At 44.3% G+C, this 21,554-nt stretch overlaps 1 protein-coding gene across 5 annotated transcripts in view; it reads right to left on the bottom strand.

Moving 5' to 3' along the window:
• The window catches only part of LOC106608253 (ryanodine receptor 3), a 288,745-nt gene that overhangs the window by 145,243 nt on the left and 121,948 nt on the right, over nucleotides 1-21,554 (bottom strand). For all 5 annotated transcript variants that reach the window (XR_006770345.1, XM_045721102.1, XM_045721103.1 and 2 more), the window contains 7 exons: nucleotides 15,967-16,053; nucleotides 10,534-10,760; nucleotides 9,953-10,165; nucleotides 9,557-9,769; nucleotides 9,088-9,265; nucleotides 4,857-5,069; nucleotides 3,236-3,436 (listed from right to left, as the gene is read on the bottom strand). Coding sequence is in view for 4 of the 5 variants with exons in the window: in XM_045721102.1 (XP_045577058.1) it covers nucleotides 3,236-3,436; nucleotides 4,857-5,069; nucleotides 9,088-9,265; nucleotides 9,557-9,769; nucleotides 9,953-10,165; nucleotides 10,534-10,760; nucleotides 15,967-16,053 (1,332 nt within the window). In the remaining variant the exon portion in view is untranslated. The remainder of the gene's footprint in view (nucleotides 1-3,235; nucleotides 3,437-4,856; nucleotides 5,070-9,087; nucleotides 9,266-9,556; nucleotides 9,770-9,952; nucleotides 10,166-10,533; nucleotides 10,761-15,966; nucleotides 16,054-21,554) is intronic.

The raw sequence follows: 21,554 nt of genomic DNA, 5'->3' as shown, positions 1-21,554 counted from the left end.
ATGAGATTGAGAGAGAGAGAGAGAGAGAGAGAGAAACTGAGAGGCCATCCCTACAGCACAGCATCATTACAGTGAGTCAGGCAGGCCTGGAGATTCTCCCTAGATCTCTATGACATCACATCTGTTTGATCCAGGAGATTGGTCTGGATGGTTTTACCTCTAGCTTGGGGACATCATTTGTAGAGGATGCTATGAGGAGATAGGAGACATTCTACACTAATATGACAGTTGGAACAATCACCTGTCATAGAAAAACGACATATTTACCTGATTTGTTGGATATTTGACGATTATATACTTAACAAAACAATAAGACATTTCCGTTCTATTAAATGTCTGTGTAAACTGAGAGGAGCCTAAAAACCTACAGCTGGCATTCCACTGATCAGATGTGGTGGGTGTCACTGAGATAGAGAGAGCCTGGAGGAACATAACAAAGGCCTCAGTATTCCTAATTATCCTGGCACCTGGGAGACGGCACCAGAGGCAGATGACCACTGGATGAACCCAAAGTGGCTTATGGTGCCACTTTTGAGCATTCTTGGTATCAGCTATATAAGAAACAGCATGGTCTGTAAAGGGTAGGCTCTCGGCCCAAGACTGTTGGGTTGACCAGTCTAATTATTGTAATAATTAATCGATGTTGAATAAAGATGGTTGTTTGAAGAAATTACAAAGTCTCTCTCACTTGATTAGAATATTCCACCACACACAACATATGGTAGCTAGCTATATGTGAAGAGGCATATGCTAACTATAAAAAAAAAGACTCACTGTAAATTAAATTGAGTCCCTGAACCGGGCTTTGAGGATGTTGCCAGTGTTTTGATTCTGTTTCTGGCACTACAGTTTCTTAATAAAATACATAGAGGAATAAAGAGGTCTTGGTGAGTACACTCTTAGAAAAAAAAGGGTTCCAAAAGGGTTCTTCGGCTCTCCCCATTGGAGAACTATTTTTGGTTCCAGGTAGAACCCGTTTTGGTTTCAGTCAGAATCCTTATGGGTTCCATGTAGAACTCTCTGTAGAAAGGGCTCTACATGGAACAAAAAGTGTTCTACCTTCGAACCAAAAGGGGTTCTTCAAATAGTTGTCAAATGGGGACAGCAGAAGGACCGTTTCAGTGTCAGACATTTTGTTTCTGAAACACAGATCAGTGTATTTGATAACTAGCAGGAGAGAGATTGATCAGCATAGGCTTAGCAGCTGTAGGGGAGTGTTATTTGAAGTGTGAACAGGAGAACAGTGGGGAGCTCATGGGCCTGTGTGTGTGTGTGTGTGTGTGTGTGTGTGTGTGTGTGTGTGTGTGTGTGTGTGTGTGTGTGTGTGTGTGTGTGTGTGTGTGTGTGTGTGTGCGCGCGTGTGTGTGTGTGTGCGTGTGTGCGTGTGGTAACGGGCAGGTCTAATTACAGTCTGACTCACTCTTGTATTATGTAAACAGGAGCTGTACTGGGTTAAAGACTGGCCCAGAAACTGGAAGAGCAATGCGCTTCAATTTCTAGATGTGTTTGTGTGTGTGTGTGTCTGAGTTTGCAAGCCTGTGTGTGTGTGTGTGTGTGTGTGTGTGTGTGTGTGTGTGTGTGTGTGTGTGTGTGTGTGTGTGTGTGTGTGTGTGTGTGTGTGTGTGTGTGTGTGCGTGTGCTCATCATCGTGTTGGTAGGAGGTGTTCTCTCTTTCCCTCTCTCTCTAATGTTCTCCTACTCAGCTCCCAGGCACATTGAGGAAAGAGAAGCAGTTACATGGAGGTTTAATAGATCATGATCATTGGTTCTAAGTATCTGAGAGCCCCACTACCTCTGTGCCTCTCCTGATGTTATATACAAATACAAGTATAAACATGACACTTTGCAAGTGAAGTGTGCTGGAGCTACTTACCTTTGAACGGTATTTGAACATTACCAACACACCTGCTAATAAGACACACCTGCTAATTAGACACACCTGCTAATTAGACACACTCGCTAAGACACACCTGCTAAGACACACCTGCTAATAAGACACACCCGCTAATAAGACACATCCGCTAAGACGACACACCCGCTAATAAGATACACCTGCTGAGACAACACACCTGCTAAGATGACACACCTGCTAATAAAACACACCTGCTAATAAGACACACCTGCTAATAAGACACACCTGCTAAGACGACACACCTGCTAAGACGACACACCTGCTAATAAGACACACCTGCTAATTAGACACACCTGCTAATAAGACAACTTGCTAAGACGACACACCTGCTAAGACGACACACCAGCTAATAAGACACACCAGCTAATAAGACACACCTGCTAATAAGACACACCTGCTAATAAGACACACCAGCTAAGACACACCAGCTAAGACACACCAGCTAAGACACACCAGCTAAGACACACCAGCTAAGACGACACCTGCTAATAAGACACACCTGCTAAGACACACCTGCTAATAAGACACACCTGCTAAGACAACACACCTGGTAATAAGACACACCTGCTAATAAGACACACCTACTAAGACACACATGCTAATAAGACACACCTACTAAGACACACATGCTAATAAGACACACATGCTAAAAAGACACACCTGCTAAGATACACCTGCTAAAGCAACCCTCAGATGCATTTACAAGTTATATTGCTGCACCTTTAAACTGCTGGCTGTATTCGCAAGTTAGTCAAAACCATGGACACAGGGTTAGATATTTCTGCATTCCCGACATGGTTAAGAATGTGATGCGTTGACAGATCATTTACAGTTAGACTCAACGCCCAAGCTGAAGGAACCTCATATCAGTATAGCCACCACCAGGGACCACTGTGAGAGGCTGGGTTGTTTGAGACAGATTAGTCTAACATCTGTTGTTGTGAAAATGAGAAAACCCTGTGGGGGATATTTTGGTCAGGCAGGGAATCTGAGTACCACAGACATCTGTCTGTCTTGATTTAAGGCTTTAGAAGGGTCAAATGGGGCCCTGACTTTTGGTATTTGGGGGTTCTTGCTGTGCTTGAATTTTGAAACGTAGCTCTTTCATTTCAGAAATGTTTTAAAAGAAGGTTTTACTTTCTGTGACCTTACAGCATTTTATGGCAGTTTTTGCCTTTTTCAAATTTCTGTCAAGATAGTTCAATGACAGTTTTTTTCTGATTCTGATACTAGATACAAAGTATCAGAATCAACAAATCAAAACAAAACAGAACAACTTCTTCTAGGTTTTGTACAAAACGACAAGAAAGACGAGAACAGTACCTGTTCCTGTGGAGGGGATCTGAACTCCTTGGTCTTCTTGGCAGTGACGGCAGCAGACATGTTGAGGGCTAACATCAACTCGTTGTACCTGAACTTCTGGTTGTACTGCAGCTTGGACACAAAGCTGTCTGAGAAGGACACGATGGCCTCGATACGCTGCTTCAACTCACAGTCACAAAAGTAGTGCAGCAGCTCACACATCTAGTCGATAAGGAAGAGACAAGAGAGAGTTAGATCATGTTGGATCATGGACAGTACCGTGTAGTACAGTACACGACAGGGTTGGGTTCAATTCTGAATTGAGTTGCGAATTGCTCTTTAATTCCAACAAAGTGAGATTAAGTTAGTATTATCTAGTAGACAGGAGAGAGATAAAGTTGGTGTTCACACATCTAGTAGAGAGGGGTATTTCAGTATTCCATATACAGTACAGTACTAAAGTTATTACACACCTACACTACTTTTGTTACATGTGATATACCAATTATAGCTTAATCTGAATGTTAATGTTAATGTTATATCAAAATGAAATTCGGTACAGTTGATGTTTTTGCTGATAGTAGTTTTGCTGGTAACGATTTTGATGGTACATTCAACTTGATTGAGTAGCCAGCCACTCATTGGTGTAGCACACATCCACGCGGCCCTCGCTCGGCAGGGGGCCCACAATTATTTTTATTTTTTTGGGGGGGTGGATCCAACCGGAGGTTGGCCCCCCCAGATAGCCATGAATTCATTTTTTATTTTATTTTTTACAATTAGAGGAAATTAGTTATAAAACTGCAACATGTTTCTCTCAGCCTCATGGCAAAATGTGCAGAATAGCAGGAAATTAGCTATAAAACCTGTTTCTCTCAGCCCCATGGTCAAACAAATAATCATATAAAAACTCCAAAATACTTTTGGTTGGCGGGGGGCTTGTTCGAGCCTTGTTGTGGGGTCACGAAACTGTTCAACTGCTGCCGCAGCCACTTTACTATTGGCATCAATTTCCTAACAGTCCATTTAGCTGGGACTGAACGCCTGGGACTGAACACATGGGACCGAACGCCTGGGACCGAACGCTTGTGGACCGAACGCCTGGGACTGAACGCTTGTGGACCGAACGCCTGGGACTGAACGCTTGTGGACCGAACGCCTGGGACCGAACGCCTGGGACTGAACGCTTGTGGACCGAACGCCTGGGACCGAACGCTTGTGGACCGAACGCCTGGGACTGAACGCCTGGGACTGAACGCTTGTGGACCGAACGCCTGGGACTGAACGCTTGTGGACCGAACGCCTGGGACCGAACACATGGGACCGAACGCCTGGGACCGAACACATGGGACCGAACACATGGGACCGAACGCATGGGACCGAACGCCTGGGACCGAACGCCTGGGACCGAACGCCTGGGACCGAACGCCTGGGACCGAACGCCTGGGACCGAACGCCTGGGACCGAACGCCTGGGACTGAACGCCTGGGACTGAATGCCAACTCTGCCAGTGTGTGCGAAACTGAGGGTGTGTGTGTGTGTGTGTGTGTGTGTGTGTGTGTGTGTGTGTGTGTGTGTGTGTGTGTGTGTGTGTGTGTGTGCGTGTGTGCGTGTGTGTGTGTGAACGCTCTCTCTCGCCTACCTGTCGTTTGACAGACTCAGGCAGTGTCTTCTCCAGCAGTCCCTTCACGGTCGGTTTGACGTCCTTGGTCTCCTCCTCACCAGCCTCCACAGCCTTCTCCTCGTTGCTGCTCACCTCCTCCTTCTCTCCTCCTCCTGCTGATGCTGCCTCCACCTCCTCCTCCTCTGGCTCCCCGAACACATTAGGGTCAATGAGGAGCAGGATCAGCCTCACCTAGTACATGAAAAAACATCCCACATAATTAAAATGTACATCCTATACACGTAACTGCCAGAATAAAGGAAACACTTGAGTGAATGAGGGATACAAAGTATATTGAAAGCAGGTGCTTCCACACAGGAGTGGTTCCTGAGTTAATTAAGCAATTAACATCCCATCATGCTTAGGGCCATGTATAAAAATGCTGGGCAGGCCATTATTTTGCCTATCATGGCTATGCCCCCGTAGGATGACAACGCCCCTCCATCCATAGGGAAAGAGCGGACACTGAATGGTTTTATGAGCATGAAAACGATGTAAATGGCCATGACCGTCTCAGTCACCAGATCTCAACCCAACTGAAAACTTCTAAGAGATTCTGGAGCAGAACCAGAGACACCGCTTTCCATCACCATCAACAAAACACAAAATGATGGAATTTCTTGTGGAAGAATGGTGTCACATCCATCCAATAGAGATCTAGACACTTGTAGAAGATATACCAAGGTGCATTAAAGCTGTTTTGGCTGGTGGTGACCCAATGCACTATTAACACACTTTATGTTGGTGTTTCCTTTATTTTGGCAGTTACATGTATATGCCAGTTAACAGACACTATATTTATCCATCTGTATATGCCATTTAACAGACACCATATTTATCCATCTGTATATGCCATTTAACAGACACTATATTTATCCATCTGTATATGCCATTTAACAGACACTATATTTATCCATCTGTATATGCCCTATAACAGACACTATATTTATCCATCTGTATATGCCATTTAACAGACACTATATTTATCCATCTGTATATGCCCTTTAACAGACCCTATATTTATCCATCTGTATATGCCCTTTAACAGACACTATATTTATCCATCTGTAAATGCCATTTAACAGACACTATATTTATCCATCTGTAAATGCCATTTAACAGACACTATTTTTATCCATCTGTATATGCCATTTAACAGACACTATATTTACCCACCTGTATATGCCATTTAACAGACACTATATTTATCCATCTGTATATGCCCTTTAACAGATACTATATTTATCCATTTGTATATGCCATTTAACAGACACTATATTTATCCACCTGTATATGCCCTTTAACAGACACTATATTTATCCATCTGTATATGCCCTTTAACATACACTATATTTATCCATCTGTATATGCCATTTAACAGACACTATATTTATCCATCTGTATATGCCCTTTAACAGATACTATATTTATCCATTTGTATATGCCATTTAACAGACACTATATTTATCCACCTGTATATGCCCTTTAACAGACTGTCACAACCGTCATCAAGAATGGACCAAGGCGCAGCAGGTATGTGGATACTCATGTTTTTTAATTTCAAAAAAGGAGTAAAGTATCCACTGGACAAAAACAATAAAGACGACAGCAACAGTCTTGCAGGCACATACAACGCAGTGCAAGGACAACTACCCACAATCCCAAAGAAAAACACACACTCCTATATAGGACTCCCAATCAAAGGCAACTCAACACACCTGCCTTCAATTAGGAGTCCCAATCACCAACACAACCATTCACACACACAAAACCCCCTGCCACATCCTGACCAAGACTAACACAATTACGCCCTCTGCTGGTCAGGACGTGACAGTACCCCCCTCAAGGTGCAGACCCTGGAATGCACCTAAAAAAAAGAAAACACAAAAAAATCCCCAATACCCCAACAAAACCAATAAACAATAACCCCTAAACAATAAAGGAGGGAAAGAAGGGTGGCTGCCAATCACCGACGGCACTGTGCTACACCCTCCCTCCCCAACCCACCTATCCTGGAGGTGGCTCAAGTGCAGGACGTGGACCTCGCTCCACCTTCGGCGTCGCCCACTTCGGTGGTGCCGATAACTGCGCCAGGCAGACGGGCCACTCGGGCTGACCCTGGCAGACGTACCACTCTGGCTGGGCCGGAAGACATGCGGGCCACTCGGGCTGGGCCGGAGGACAGGCGGGCCACTCGGGCTGGGCCGGAAGGCAGGCGGGCCACTCGGGCTGGGCCGGAGGGCAGGCGGGCCACTCGGGCTAGGCCGGAGGGCAGGCGGGCCACTCGGGCTGGGCCGGAGGGCAGTCGGGCCACTCGGGCTGGGCCGGAGGGCAGTCGGGCCACTCGGGCTGGGCCGGAGGGCAGTCGGGCCACTCGGGCTGGGCCGGAGGGCAGTCGGGCCACTCGGGCTGGGCCGGAGGGCAGTCGGGCCACTCTGGCAGCTCCGGGCAGTCGGGCCACTCTGGCAGCTCCGGGCAGTCGGGCCACTCTGGCAGCTCCGGGCAGTCGGGCCGCTCTGGTGACTCCTGACTGGCGGGCCACTCTGGCAGCTCCGGGCAGTCGGGCGTCTCTGGCGACTCTTGACTGGCGGGCGGCTCTGGCGACTCTTGACTGGCGGGCGGCTCTGGCGACTCTTGACTGGCGGGCGGCTCTGGCGACTCTTGACTGGCGGGCGGCTCTGGCGACTCTTGACTGGCGGGCGGCTCTGGCGACTCTTGACTGGCGGGCGGCTCTGGCGACTCTTGACTGGCGGGCGGCTCTGGCGACTCTTGACTGGCGGGCGGCTCTGGCGACTCTTGACTGGCGGGCGGCTCTGGTGACTCTTGACTGGCGGGCGGCTCTGGCGACTCTTGACTGGCGCGCGGCTCTGGTGACTCTTGACTGGCGAGGCTGGACTGACGCACTAGACGCCTGATGCGTGGGGCTGGTACTGGACGTGCCAGCCTGGAGACACGCACCTCCATGCTAGTGCGTATGGCGGGAAACACCGGACCGTAGAGGCGCACTGGTGGTCTTGAGTGCAGGGTTGGCATCACCCCTTCCGGCTCGATGCCTACTTCGCCCTGGCACATGCGGGGCGCTGGTACTGTGCCTACCGGCCTGAAAATCCCAGGCCTCACCACAGCCCCAACCCCAAAGCACGGGACCTGTCCAGTCTGCCCTACAAGGCTATGGGGAGCTGGCCTGGGGCTCCAATCTCGCCCCGCCAAACAGCCCTTGTGCCCCCCCCCAAAAAAATTATTGGGGCTGCCTCTCGGGTTCCCTTAGCTCCCTTAACTTGTCCTCCCAGAATCTTTGCTCATCCTGCCAAGTCCATCCATCCACGCTGTTCTCCTGTGGCTTCCTCCTCTTCCGCTGCTTGGTCCTTTTGTGGTGGGTAGTTCTGTCACAACCGTCATCAAGAATGGTCCAAGGCGCAGCAGGTATGTGGATACTTATGTTTTTTAATTTAAAAAAAAAGGAGTAAAGTATCCACTGGACAAAAACAATAAAGACGACAGCAACAGTCTTGCAGGCACATACAACACAGTGCAAGGACAACTACCCACAATCCCAAAGAAAAACACACACTCCTATATAGGACTCCCAATCAAAGGCAACTCAACACACCTGCCTTCAATTGGGAGTCCCAATCACCAACACAACCATTCACACACACAAAACCCCCTGCCACATCCTGACCAAGACTAACACAATTACGCCCTCTGCTGGTCAGGACGTGACACAGACACTATATTTATCCATCTGTATATGCCCTTTAACAGACACTATATTTATCCATCTGTATATACCATTTAACAGACACTATATTTATCCATCTGTATATACCATTTAACAGACACTATATTTATCCATCTGTATATACCATTTAACAGACACTATATTTATCCACCTGTATATGCCCTTTAACAGACACTATATTTATCCATCTGTATATGCCCTTTAACATACACTATATTTATCCATCTGTATATGCCATTTAACAGATACTATATTTATCCAAAGCCACTTACAGCACAGGCAGTACATCCATTGTTTCTATATGTCACCCCAACAGGAATTAAACCCACAACCCTGGGTTGTATTCATTAGTGCTGACTGAAGCAGAACTGTTCCAATCCGTTTGCTTTCCTTCGGTCATAGTGAATACGACCCTGGTGTTGCTATAGCGCCACACTCACACACCATAACAACTGATCTAAACCTCACCTCCTCGCTGGTGAGTACCCCCATGATCAGCAAGGTCCCGATCAGCTTGAGGATGGGGACAAACTGGTACTCCACACTGCCTCCTACTGGGTCTCTGATGTGACTGCCTCCTCCCTGCACCGCCTCAGTCAGCATACTGATGGCCTTCTCCTTCAGGATACCCAGGGGGATCTGGGGACTGGAGGAATCATTATAATAATGTATTTTATTGATAGGCATTAAAGTATAACACTATAAAAATGTAAGTCAAAGTAGAAAAAACTAAACCTGTAACAGAAATAGGGTTCGGAATCTTTCAAATACTTTGAGCGTTTTGCTCAAATGGTCCAGTAAGCCAGGCAAGCTCAATCAAGCCCAGATGAAGTATTTTAAATTATTTCAAAGTATGGTATGTGAGCCGAAGTCTGAAAGTATTACAGCTTGATAGAAAAGTACTATACAAGTGAAGTTAAAGTAATTAAGCTCTAACCTGTGGAGGTGCTGCTGTTTCTTGGTGGTGATGAAGGAGAGAGGGGAGAAGATGAGGCGTGGTTTCAGAGAGGTGCTGAGGCCTACCCCGGGTAGAGAGTGTCTCTTGGACTCGTCAGGGAACAGCTTGATGGAGCGCGTCTCATCGGTCACAGGGATGATAAACTCATTGTTCATCATCAGACGAGCCTCTTTTGCTGTCTCCAGGTGGATGCTGGTGGAAGGTACATAGATAATCAATAAATCAATATATCAACCAACCAATAAATTAATTAAAGCAGTCAGTCATTTAACCAATCAATTATCAGCATAATAATGGATTTCTATAAAATAGTGGGTTAACATCCTGTTCATTATAAAGACCCCTCATCCACCAACCAATGAACTCCTCACCCACCTCATAAGAACATTATAGAATCCCTCTCTCAGCATGCCGGACAGGTATTGGTTGTCGATGGTGTAGAGCAGCTGTGATTGGTCGAGGTGGGAGCAGAGGGCGTGTGCCACGCGGGTGTTGCCCAATGCGCAGAGGGCACAGTAGAGCATCAGGGTGTGGTAGTGGAACTTCCTCAGACCCTCGTTCTCCGATAGCTCCAGGATGTCCAGACACCTGAGGGGAGTGGACGGGAAGGGATGGAGAGAGAAGGGGGTTGAGGGAGAGACAGAGAGAGAGAAGAAAGAAAGAGACAGAGACAGACAGAGAGAGAATATAGCAAAGAGAGAGAGAGAAGATAGCAAAGAGAGAGAAGATAGCAGAGAGAGAGAGAGAGAGAGAGAGAGAGAGAGAGAGAGAGAGAGAGAGAGAGAGAGAGAGAGAGAGAAAGAGAGAGAGCGAGACAGAGAGTAATATATGGATTTAGGAGATATAGTGGAAACTCCACCTAGCCCACCAGAAGGATAAATGAACAAGATATTGCTACATTCATCAAGTGTCTAGGAGTAGAGGTTGAGTGTTGATCTCCGATAGAAATAAACCACCTGTTTTCCTCAGGTATATGAACAGCCATCATCTGCAGTGGCTCCAGACACTGCACCACCCAGCCGTGTCTCTCTGAGACCCTGGCGGTCTCCACGGTGAGGAAGGTGTTTGGCATACGGCTCCACAGCACCGCTACGATGGTCTGAACGTCCAGACGTGGTGGACACTGGGGCACAGGGTTACGCTGCTCACTCTTAAAGATGGCTGACGACAGGGGCATGGCGGCCTGGGGACAGAGAGAGAGAGAGAGAGAGAGAGAGAGAGAGAGAGAGAGAGAGAGAGAGAAAGAAAGAGAGAGAGCGATTGAGAGAGAAATAGAGAGTCACGTCCTGACCATAGTAAGTTGTTATTTTCTATGGTAGAGTGGTCAGGGCGTGACAGGGGGTGTTTATCTGTTTTTGTATGTCTATGTTCAGTTCTAGTTTTTGTATTTCTATGTTGGTCGTTGTTTGGCATGACCTCCAATTAGAGGCAGCTGGTTGTCGTTGCCTCTAATTGGAGGCCATATTTAAGTTGATGTTTGTCCCACCTGTCCTTGTGGGTGATTATCCTTTGAGTAGTGTGTTTTTTCCCCTCTCTCCATCACGGTTTGTTGTTTTCTGGTTAGTTTAAGTATTTATGTATTGCATTCTATGTTGGTCGTTGTTTGGCATGACCTCCAATTAGAGGCAGCTGGTTGTCGTTGTCTCTAATTGGAGGCCATATTTAAGTTGATGTTTGTCCCACATGTCCTTGTGGGTGATTATATTTTGAGTAGTGTGTTTTTTCCCTCTCTGCGTCACGGTTTGTTGTTTTCTGGTTAGTTTAAGTATTTATGTATTGCATTACGTTTCACTATTATATAAAGATGTGGAACTACGAAAACGCTGCATCTTGGTCCGATCCTTCTCATAGCCGTGACATAGAGAGAGAGAAAGAGGCAGCATCATTACAACACTGTATATAGACATAATATGACATTTGAAATGTCTCAGTTCCTTTGGAACTTCTGTGAGTGTAATGTTAACTGTTTATTTCTGATTGTTTATTTCACTTCTGTTAATTGTCTATTTAACTTGCTTTGGCAATGTAAACATATGTCTCCCATGCCAATAAAGCTTTTTTTAAGTAGACTGGATATAGTAGTAGACCGGATATAGTAGTAGACTGGTTATATAAGTAGACTGGTTATAGTAGTAGACCGGATATAGTAGTAGACTGGATATAGTAGTAGACTGGATATAGTAGTAGACTGGATATAGTAGTAGTGTCACGTTATTTGTTAGTGTTTAGTTTGGTCAGGACGTGGCAGGGGGTATTTGTTTTATGTGGTTCAGGGTGGTTGTGTGTATGTGTCCATGTAGAGAGGGGTATTTGATTTATTACTAAAGGGTTTTGGTTATTGTTCTATGGTAGTTTATTTCTATGTTCTGTCTAGTCATTAGTATTTCTATGTTTAGTGAATTGGTGTTGGGGCCTTCAGTTGGAGGCAGCTGTCTATCGTTGCCTCTGATTGAAGGTCCTATAATTAGGGCTGTGTTTGTATTGTGGATTGTGGGTAGTTGTATTCTGTTTTGTGCTTGTCACCTGACAGAACTGTTAGTGTCGTTTCTGTTAATTGTATATATGTTTATTTTGTTTCTCCTTCTTATATATTAAAAAGAGAAGATGAGTATACACTTCCCTGTTGCGTCTTGGTCCTCCACACACGACACTCGTTACAAGTAGACAGGTTATAGTAGTAGACTGGTTATAGTAGTAGACTGGTTATAGTAGTAGACTGGATAAAGTAGTAGACTGGATATAGTTGTAGACTGGATATAGTAGTAGACTGGATAAAGTAGTAGACTGGATATAGTTGTAGACTGGATATAGTAGTAGACTGGATATATATATTTTTTTTCACCTTTATTTAACCTGGTAAGCTAGTTGAGAACAGGTTCTCATTTACAACTGCGACCTGGACAAGATAAAGCAAAGCAGTGCAGCACAGACAACAACTCAGAGTTATAAATGGAATAAACAATAAACAAGCCAATAACACAATAAACAAGTCAATGACAAAGTAGGAAAAAAAAGAAAATAGTAGCAGACTGGTTATAGTAGCAGACTGGTTATAGTAGTAGACTGGTTATAGTAGTAGACTGGTTATAGTAGTAGACTGGCTATAGTAGTAGACTGGTTAAAGTAGTAGACTGGTTATAGTAGCAGACTGGTTATAGTAGTAGACTGGTTATAGTAGTAGACTGGTTATAGTAGTAGACTGGCTATAGTAGTAGACTGGTTATAGTAGCAGACTGGTTATAGTAGCAGACTGGTTATAGTAGTAGACTGGTTATAGTAGTAGACTGGTTAAAGTAGTAGACTGGCTATAGTAGTAGACTGGTTAAAGTAGTAGACTGGATATAGCAGTAGACTGGTTATAGTAGCAGACTGGATATAGTAGTAGACTGGATATAGTAGCAGACTGGTTATAGTAGTAGACTGGTTATAGTAGTAGACTGGTTATAGTAGTAGACTGGCTATAGTAGTAGACTGGTTAAAGTAGTAGACTGGATATAGTAGTAGACTGGTTATAGTAGCAGACTGGATATAGTAGTAGACTGGATATAGTAGTAGACTGGCTATAGTAGTAGACTGGATATAGTAGTAGACTGGTTAAAGTAGCAGACTGGATATAGTAGCAGACTGGATATAGTAGTAGACTGGTTATAGTAGCAGACTGGATATAGTAGTAGACTGGTTAAAGTAGCAGACTGGATATAGTAGCAGACTGGATATAGTAGTAGACTGGTTATAGTAGCAGACTGGATATAGTAGTAGACTGGATATAGTAGTAGACTGGATGTAGTAGTAGACTGGTTATAGTAGTAGACTGGTTATAGTAGTAGACTGGTTATAGTAGTAGACTGGTTATAGTAGTAGACTGGATATAGTAGTAGACTGGTTATAGTAGCAGACTGGCTATAGTAGCAGACTGGATATAGTAGTAGACTGGTTATAGTAGCAGACTGGATATAGTAGTAGACTGGTTAAAGTAGTAGACTGGTTATAGTAGTAGACTGGTTATAGTAGCAGACTGGATATAGTAGCAGACTGGCTATAGTAGCAGACTGGTTATAGTAGTAGACTGGTTATAGTAGCAGACTGGCTATAGTAGTAGACTGGTTAAAGTAGTAGACTGGTTATAGTAGTAGACTGGTTATAGTAGTAGACTGGTTATAGTAGCAGACTGGTTATAGTAGCAGACTGGATATAGTAGTAGACTGGTTAAAGTAGTAGACTGGTTATAGTAGTAGACTGGTTATAGTAGCAGACTGGATATAGTAGCAGACTGGCTATAGTAGCAGACTGGATATAGTAGTAGACTGGTTAAAGTAGTAGACTGGTTATAGTAGTAGACTGGCTATAGTAGTAGACCGGTTAAAGTAGTAGACTGGCTATAGTAGCAGACTGGTTATAGTAGTAGACTGGTTATAGTAGTAGACTGGTTATAGTAGCAGACTGGATAAAGTCGTAGACTGGTTATAGTAGTAGACTGGTTATAGTAGCAGACTGGTTAAAGTAGTAGACTGGCTATAGTAGTAGACTGGTTAAAGTAGTAGACTGGTTATAGTAGTAGACTGGCTATAGTAGTAGACTGGTTATAGTAGTAGACTGGTTATAGTAGTAGACTGGTTATAGTAGCAGACTGGTTACAGTAGTAGACTGGTTATAGTAGTAGACTGGTTATAGTAGCAGACTGGTTATAGTAGCAGACTGGTTATAGTAGTGGACTGGTTATAGTAGCAGACTGGCTATAGTAGTAGACTGGTTAAAGTAGTAGACTGGTTATAGTAGTAGACTGGTTATAGTAGTAGACTGGTTATAGTAGCAGACTGGTTATAGTAGCAGACTGGATATAGTAGTAGACTGGTTATAGTAGCAGACTGGATATAGTAGTAGACTGGATATAGTAGTAGACTGGTTGTAGTAGTAGTCTGGTTATAGTAGTAGACTGGATATAGTAGTAGACTGGTTATAGTAGTAGACTGGTTATAGTAGCAGACTGGTTATAGTAGCAGACTGGATATAGTAGTAGACTGGTTATAGTAGTAGACTGGTTATAGTAGTAGACTGGATATAGTAGTAGACTGGTTGTAGTAGTAGACTGGATATAGTAGTAGACTGGATATAGTAGTAGACTGGTTAAAGTAGTAGTCTGGTTATAGTAGTAGACTGGATATAGTAGCAGACTGGCTATAGTAGTAGACTGGTTAAAGTAGTAGTCTGGTTATAGTAGTAGACTGGTTATAGTAGTAGACTGGATATAGTAGCAGACTGGCTATAGTAGTAGACTGGATATAGTAGCAGACTGGCTATAGTAGTAGACTGGATATAGTAGCAGACTGGCTATAGTAGTAGACTGGATATAGTAGCAGACTGGCTATAGTAGTAGACTGGTTAAAGTAGTAGACTGGTTAAAGTAGTAGACTGGATATAGTAGTAGACTGGTTAAAGTAGTAGTCTGGTTATAGTAGTAGACTGGATATAGTAGCAGACTAGCTATAGTAGTAGACTGGTTAAAGTAGTAGTCTGGTTATAGTAGTAGACTGGTTATAGTAGCAGACTGGATATAGTAGCAGACTGGCTATAATAGTAGACTGGATATAGTAGCAGACTGGATATAGTAGCAGACTGGATATAGTAGTAGACTGGTTATAGTAGTAGACTGGATATAGTTGCAGACTGGTATTGGAGCAGACTGGATATAGTAGTAGACTGGTTATAGTAGTAGACTGGCTATAGTAGTAGACTGGATATAATAGTAGACTGGATATAGTAGTAGACTGGTTATAGTAGTAGACTGGTTAAAGTAGTAGACTGGCTATAGTAGTAGACTGGATATAATAGTAGACTGGATATAGTAGTAGACTGGATATAGTAGTAGACTGGATATAGTAGCAGACTGGCTATAGTAGTAGACTGGTTATAGTAGTAGACTGGTTATAGTAGTAGACTGGTTAAAGTAGTAGACTGGCTATAGTAGTAGACTGGATATAATAGTAGACTGGATATAGTAGTAGACTGGATATAGTAGTAGACTGGATATAGTAGCAGACTGGCTATAGTAGTAGACTGGTTAAAGTAGTAGACTGGCTATAGTAGTAGACTGGATATAATAGTAGACTGGATATAGTAGTAGACTGGATATAGTAGTAGACTGGATATAGTAGCAGACTGGCTATAGTAGTAGACTGGATATAGTAGCAGACTGGCTATAGTAGTAGACTGGATATAGTAGCAGACTGGCTATAGTAGTAGACTGGATATAGTAGCAGACTGGCTATAGTAGTAGACTGGTTAAAGTAGTAGACTGGTTATAGTAGTAGACTGGTTATAGTAGACTGGTTATAGTAGCAGACTGGATATAGTAGCAGACTGGTTATAGTAGTAGACTGGGGGACACCAACCTTGATCTTGACAAACTCAAACTGGAAGAGGTTGGTGCTGGTGGGACGCACAAACACAGCAGGGAACAGCTTAGTGTTGGACTCCACCTAAACACAAGAATATATACACAATCCTTACCTCAAGAACAACATCAGTAGCCTATAGACACACAACAATAAATCTCACATCATTACAATATATCAACCACCTAGACATACAGGACATAAGAACAGCAAGTCAACCACCTGCTTAGAGTCAATCACACATCATCAACTCTAAAGGCGTGGTTACTAAATTGAGTTGCACTTGATACACTTGATATGATTTCATGACCACGCTAACAACCTGTTCACCATCCAGAACACATCCTCAACAACACTTCAGGGGATTGATGCTAGTGTTATTTTCACCGTTGACTTCTAGAACCCTCCAAATTGTCAAGGTGGAACACACAGCATTCTAAGTATGATTTCATCTATATGGTAAACATGTGTCTGGGTCTGTCCCCAATTGCCCCCCTATTCCCTATATAGTGTACTTCTTTTGAGCAGGGTCCACAGGGCTCATTTGGGACACACATTTGTATTTTAAGAGATGTTTCCTGATACCCTGCAGATAATTACACAGCCATCACAATTCATCTTCCTCTGGCGGTCTGCGTTGGGGGAAGGACAGACACAGTTCTCACTCTTTAAGTAAATAAATCTGTAGGGGGGGGTTGGAATAAAAGATCATTGATGCTTGGGCCATCTTGGTTTGCATTCAGACAGCCGACTGATTAGTTCGGTTTTTTAAACTGCCCCTCTGATGCCTATCTGACCATCACACAGTGTATCAATACCAGCCATCAGCAGAGACTGTCTGTATCCCAAATGCCACCCTATTACCAATACCAGAGCCTGGTCAAGAGAAGTGCACTATATAGGGAATGGGGGGCCATTAGGGACACAGAGCGACTTGGACAGGGGGCCAGATCGCAAATCAGACAGTTTATCAATGCCAGGCAGCAATAAATAAATAAATAAATATATATATATATATTTGTTTTTTAATTAATTTTTTTTTTTTTTTCTGTCTGATGGCTGCCTGGCATTGATAAACTATCTGATTTGCGATTTGCTCAAAAAAATAAAGGGAACACATAAACTACACAATGTAACTCCAAGTCAATCACACTTCTGTGAAATCAAACTGTCCACTTAGGAAGCAACACTGATTGACAATACATTTGACATGCTGTTGTGCAAATGGAATAGACAACAGGTGGAAATTATAGGCAATTAGCAAGACACCCCCAATAAAGGAGTGGTTCTGCAGGTGGTGACCACAGACCACTTCTCAGTTCCTATGCTTCCTGGCTGATGTTTTGGTCACTTTTGAATGCTGGCGGTGCTTTCACTCTAGTGGTAGCAGGAGACGGCGTCTACAACCCACACAAGTGGCTCAGGTAGTGCAACTCATCCAGGATGGCACATCAATGCGAGCTGTGGCAAGAAGGTTTGCTGTGTCTGTCAGCGTAGTGTCCAGAGCATGGAGGCGCTACCAGGAGACAGGCCAGTACATCAGGAGACGTGGAGGAGGCCGTAGGAGGGCAACAACCCAGCAGCAGGACCGCTACCTCCGCTTTTGTGCAAGGAGGAGCAGGAGGAGCACTGCCAGAGCCCTGCAAAATGACCTCCAGCAGGCCACAAATGTGCATGTATCTGCTCAAACGGTCAGAAACAGACTCCATGAGGGTGGTATGAGGGCCCGATGTCCACAGGTGGGGGTTGTGCTTACAGCCCAACACCGTGCAGGACGTTTGGCATTTGCCAGAGAACACCAAGATTGGCAAATTCGCCACTGGCACCCTGTGCTCTTCACAGATGAAAGCAGGTTCACACTGAGCACATGTGACAGACGTGACAGTCTGGAGACGCCGTGGAGAACGTTCTGCTGCCTGCAACATCCTCCAGCATGACCGGTTTGGCGGTGGGTCAGTCATGGTGTGGGGTGGCATTTCTTTGGGGGGCCGCACAGCCCTCCATGTGCTCGCCAGAGGTAGCCTGACTGCCATTAGGTACCGAGATTAGATCCTCAGACCCCTTGTGAGACCATATGCTGGTGCGGTTGGCCCTGGGTTCCTCCTAATGCAAGACAATGCTAGACCTCATGTGGCTGGAGTGTGTCAGCAGTTCCTGCAAGAGGAAGGCATTGATGCTATGGACTGGCCCGCCCGTTCCCCAGACCTGAATCCAATTGAGCACATCTGGGACATCATGTCTCGCTCCATCCACCAACGCCACGTTGCACCACAGACTGTCCAGGATTGGTGGATACTTTAGTCCAGGTCTGGGAGGAGATCCCTCAGGAGACCATCCGCCACCTCATCAGGAGCATGCCCAGGCGTTGTAGGGAGGTCAAACAGGCACGTGGAGGCCACACACACTACTGAGCCTCATTTTGACTTGTTTTGAGGACATTACATCAAAGTTGGATCAGCCTGTAGTATGGTTTTCCACTTTAATTTTGAGTGTGACTCCAAATCCAGACCTCCATGGGTTGATAAATTGGATTTCCATGTATTATTTTTGTGTGATTTTGTTGTCAGCACATTCAACTATGTAAAGAAAAAAGTATTTAATAAGATTATTTCATTCATTCAGATCTAGGATGTGTTATTTTAGTGTTCCCTTTATTTTTTGAGCAGTGTAAATAGAGAGGCAATTTCCCCCCCAAAATTGAAAAGAAATAAAGATTTTGAAAACAAAACAGAAAAGGAGAAAATCTAATATCTATTGGGAAAAACCCAATTAGCTACAGAATATGTTGTTTCCTGCCACACCTGTAGAGACAGCCAGTAGAACAACCAACCAGAACATTAACATTACTACCTGTGTGTTACACCTGTAGAGACAGCCAGTAGAACAACCAACCAGAACATTACTACCTGTGTGTTACACCTGTAGAGACAGCCAGTAGAACAACCAACCAGAACATTACTACCTGTGTGTTACACCTGTAGAGACAGCCAGTAGAACAACCAACCAGAACATTAACATTACTACCTGTGTGTTACACCTGTAGAGACAGCCAGTAGAACAACCAACCAGAACATTACTACCTGTGTGTTTCACCTGTAGAGACAGTCAGTAGAACAACCAACCAGAACATTACTACCTGTGTGTTACACCTGTAGAGACAGCCAGTAGAACAACCAACCAGAACATTAACATTACTACCTGTGTGTTACACCTGTAGAGACAGCCAGTAGAACAACCAACCAGAACATTACTACCTGTGTGTTACACCTGTAGAGACAGTCAGTAAAACAACCAACCAGAACATTAACATTACTACCTGTGTGTTACACCTGTAGAGACAGCCAGTAGAACAACCAACCAGAACATTACTACCTGTGTGTTAGACCTGTAGAGACAGCCAGTAGAACAACCAACCAGAACATTAACATTACTACCTGTGTGTTTCACCTGTAGAGACAGCCAGTAGAACAACCAACCAGAACATTACTACCTGTATGTTACACCTGTAGAAACAGCCAGTAGAACAACCAACCAGAACATTGCTACCTGTGTGTTACACCTGTAGAGACAGCCAGTAGAACAACCAACCAGAACATTAACAGTACTACCTGTATGTTACACCTGTAGAGACAGCCAGTAGAACAACCAACCAGAACATTAACAGTACTACCTGTATGTTACACCTGTAGAGACAGCCAGTAGAACAACCAACCAAATCATTACTACCTGTGTGTTTCACCTGTAGAGACAGCCAGTAGAACAACCAACCAGAACATTAACATTACTACCTGTGTGTTACACCTGTAGAGACAGCCAGTAGAACAACCAACCAGAACATTACTACCTGTGTGTTACACCTGTAGAGACAGCCAGTAGAACAACCAACCAGAACATTACTACCTGTGTGTTACACCTGTAGAGACAGTCAGTAGAACAACCAACCAGAACATTAACATTACTACCTGTGTGTTTCACCTGTAGAGACAGCCAGTAGAACAACCAACCAGAACATTAACATTACTACCTGTATGTTACACCTGTAGAGACAGCCAGTAGAACAACCAACCAGAACATTACTACCTGTGTGTTACACCTGTAGAGACAGCCAGTAGAACAACCAACCAGAACATTACTACCTGTGTGTTACACCTGTAGAGACAGCCAGTAGAACAACCAACCAGAACATTACTACCTGTGTGTTACACCTGTAGAGACAGCCAGTAGAACAACCAACCAGAACATTACTACCTGTGTGTTACACCTGTAGAGACAGCCAGTAGAACAACCAACCAGAACATTACTACCTGTGTGTTACACCTGTAGAGACAGCCAGTAGAACAACCAACCAGAACATTACTACCTGTGTGTTACACCTGTAGAGACAGTCAGTAGAACAACCAACCAGAACATTAACATTACTACCTGTGTGTTACACCTGTAGAGACAGTCAGTAGAACAACCAACCAGAACATTACTACCTGTATGTTACACCTGTAGAGACAGCCAGTAGAACAACCAACCAGAACATTACTACCTGTGTGTTACACCTGTAGAGACAGCCAGTAGAACAACCAACCAGAACATTACTACCTGTGTGTTACACCTGTAGAGACAGCCAGTAGAACAACCAACCAGAACATTACTACCTGTATGTTACACCTGTAGAGACAGCCAGTAGAACAACCAACCAGAACATTACTACCTGTGTGTTACACCTGTAGAGACAGTCAGTAGAACAACCAACCAGAACATTACTACCTGTGTGTTACACCTGTAGAGACAGCCAGTAGAACAACCAACCAGAACATTACTACCTGTGTGTTTCACCTGTAGAGACAGCCAGTAGAACAACCAACCAGAACATTACTACCTGTGTGTTTCACCTGTAGAGACAGCCAGTAGAACAACCAACCAGATCATTACTACCTGTGTGTTACACCTGTAGAGACAGCCAGTAGAACAACCAACCAGAACATTACTACCTGTGTGTTACACCTGTAGAGACAGCCAGTAGAACAACCAACCAGAACATTAACATTACTACCTGTGTGTTACACTTGTAGAGACAGCCAGTAGAACAACCAACCAGAACATTACTACCTGTGTGTTTCACCTGTAGAGACAGCCAGTAGAACAACCAACCAGAACATTAACATTACTACCTGTGTGTTACACCTGTAGAGACAGTCAGTAGAACAACCAACCAGAACATTAACATTACTACCTGTGTGTTACACCTGTAGAGACAGCCAGTAGAACAACCAACCAGAACATTACTACCTGTGTGTTACACCTGTAGAGACAGTCAGTAGAACAACCAACCAGAACATTACTACCTGTGTGTTTCACCTGTAGAGACAGCCAGTAGAACAACCAACCAGAACATTACTACCTGTGTGTTACACCTGTAGAGACAGCCAGTAGAACAACCAACCAGAACATTACTACCTGTATGTTACACCTGTAGAGACAGCCAGTAGAACAACCAACCAGAACATTACTACCTGTGTGTTACACCTGTAGAGACAGTCAGTAGAACAACCAACCAGAACATTACTACCTGTGTGTTACACCTGTAGAGACAG

Source organism: Salmo salar, chromosome ssa06, assembly GCF_905237065.1.
Source record: "Salmo salar chromosome ssa06, Ssal_v3.1, whole genome shotgun sequence".
In the NCBI taxonomy this organism is placed as follows: domain Eukaryota; kingdom Metazoa; phylum Chordata; class Actinopteri; order Salmoniformes; family Salmonidae; genus Salmo; species Salmo salar.
This window is presented reverse-complemented; position numbering and strand designations above follow the sequence as displayed.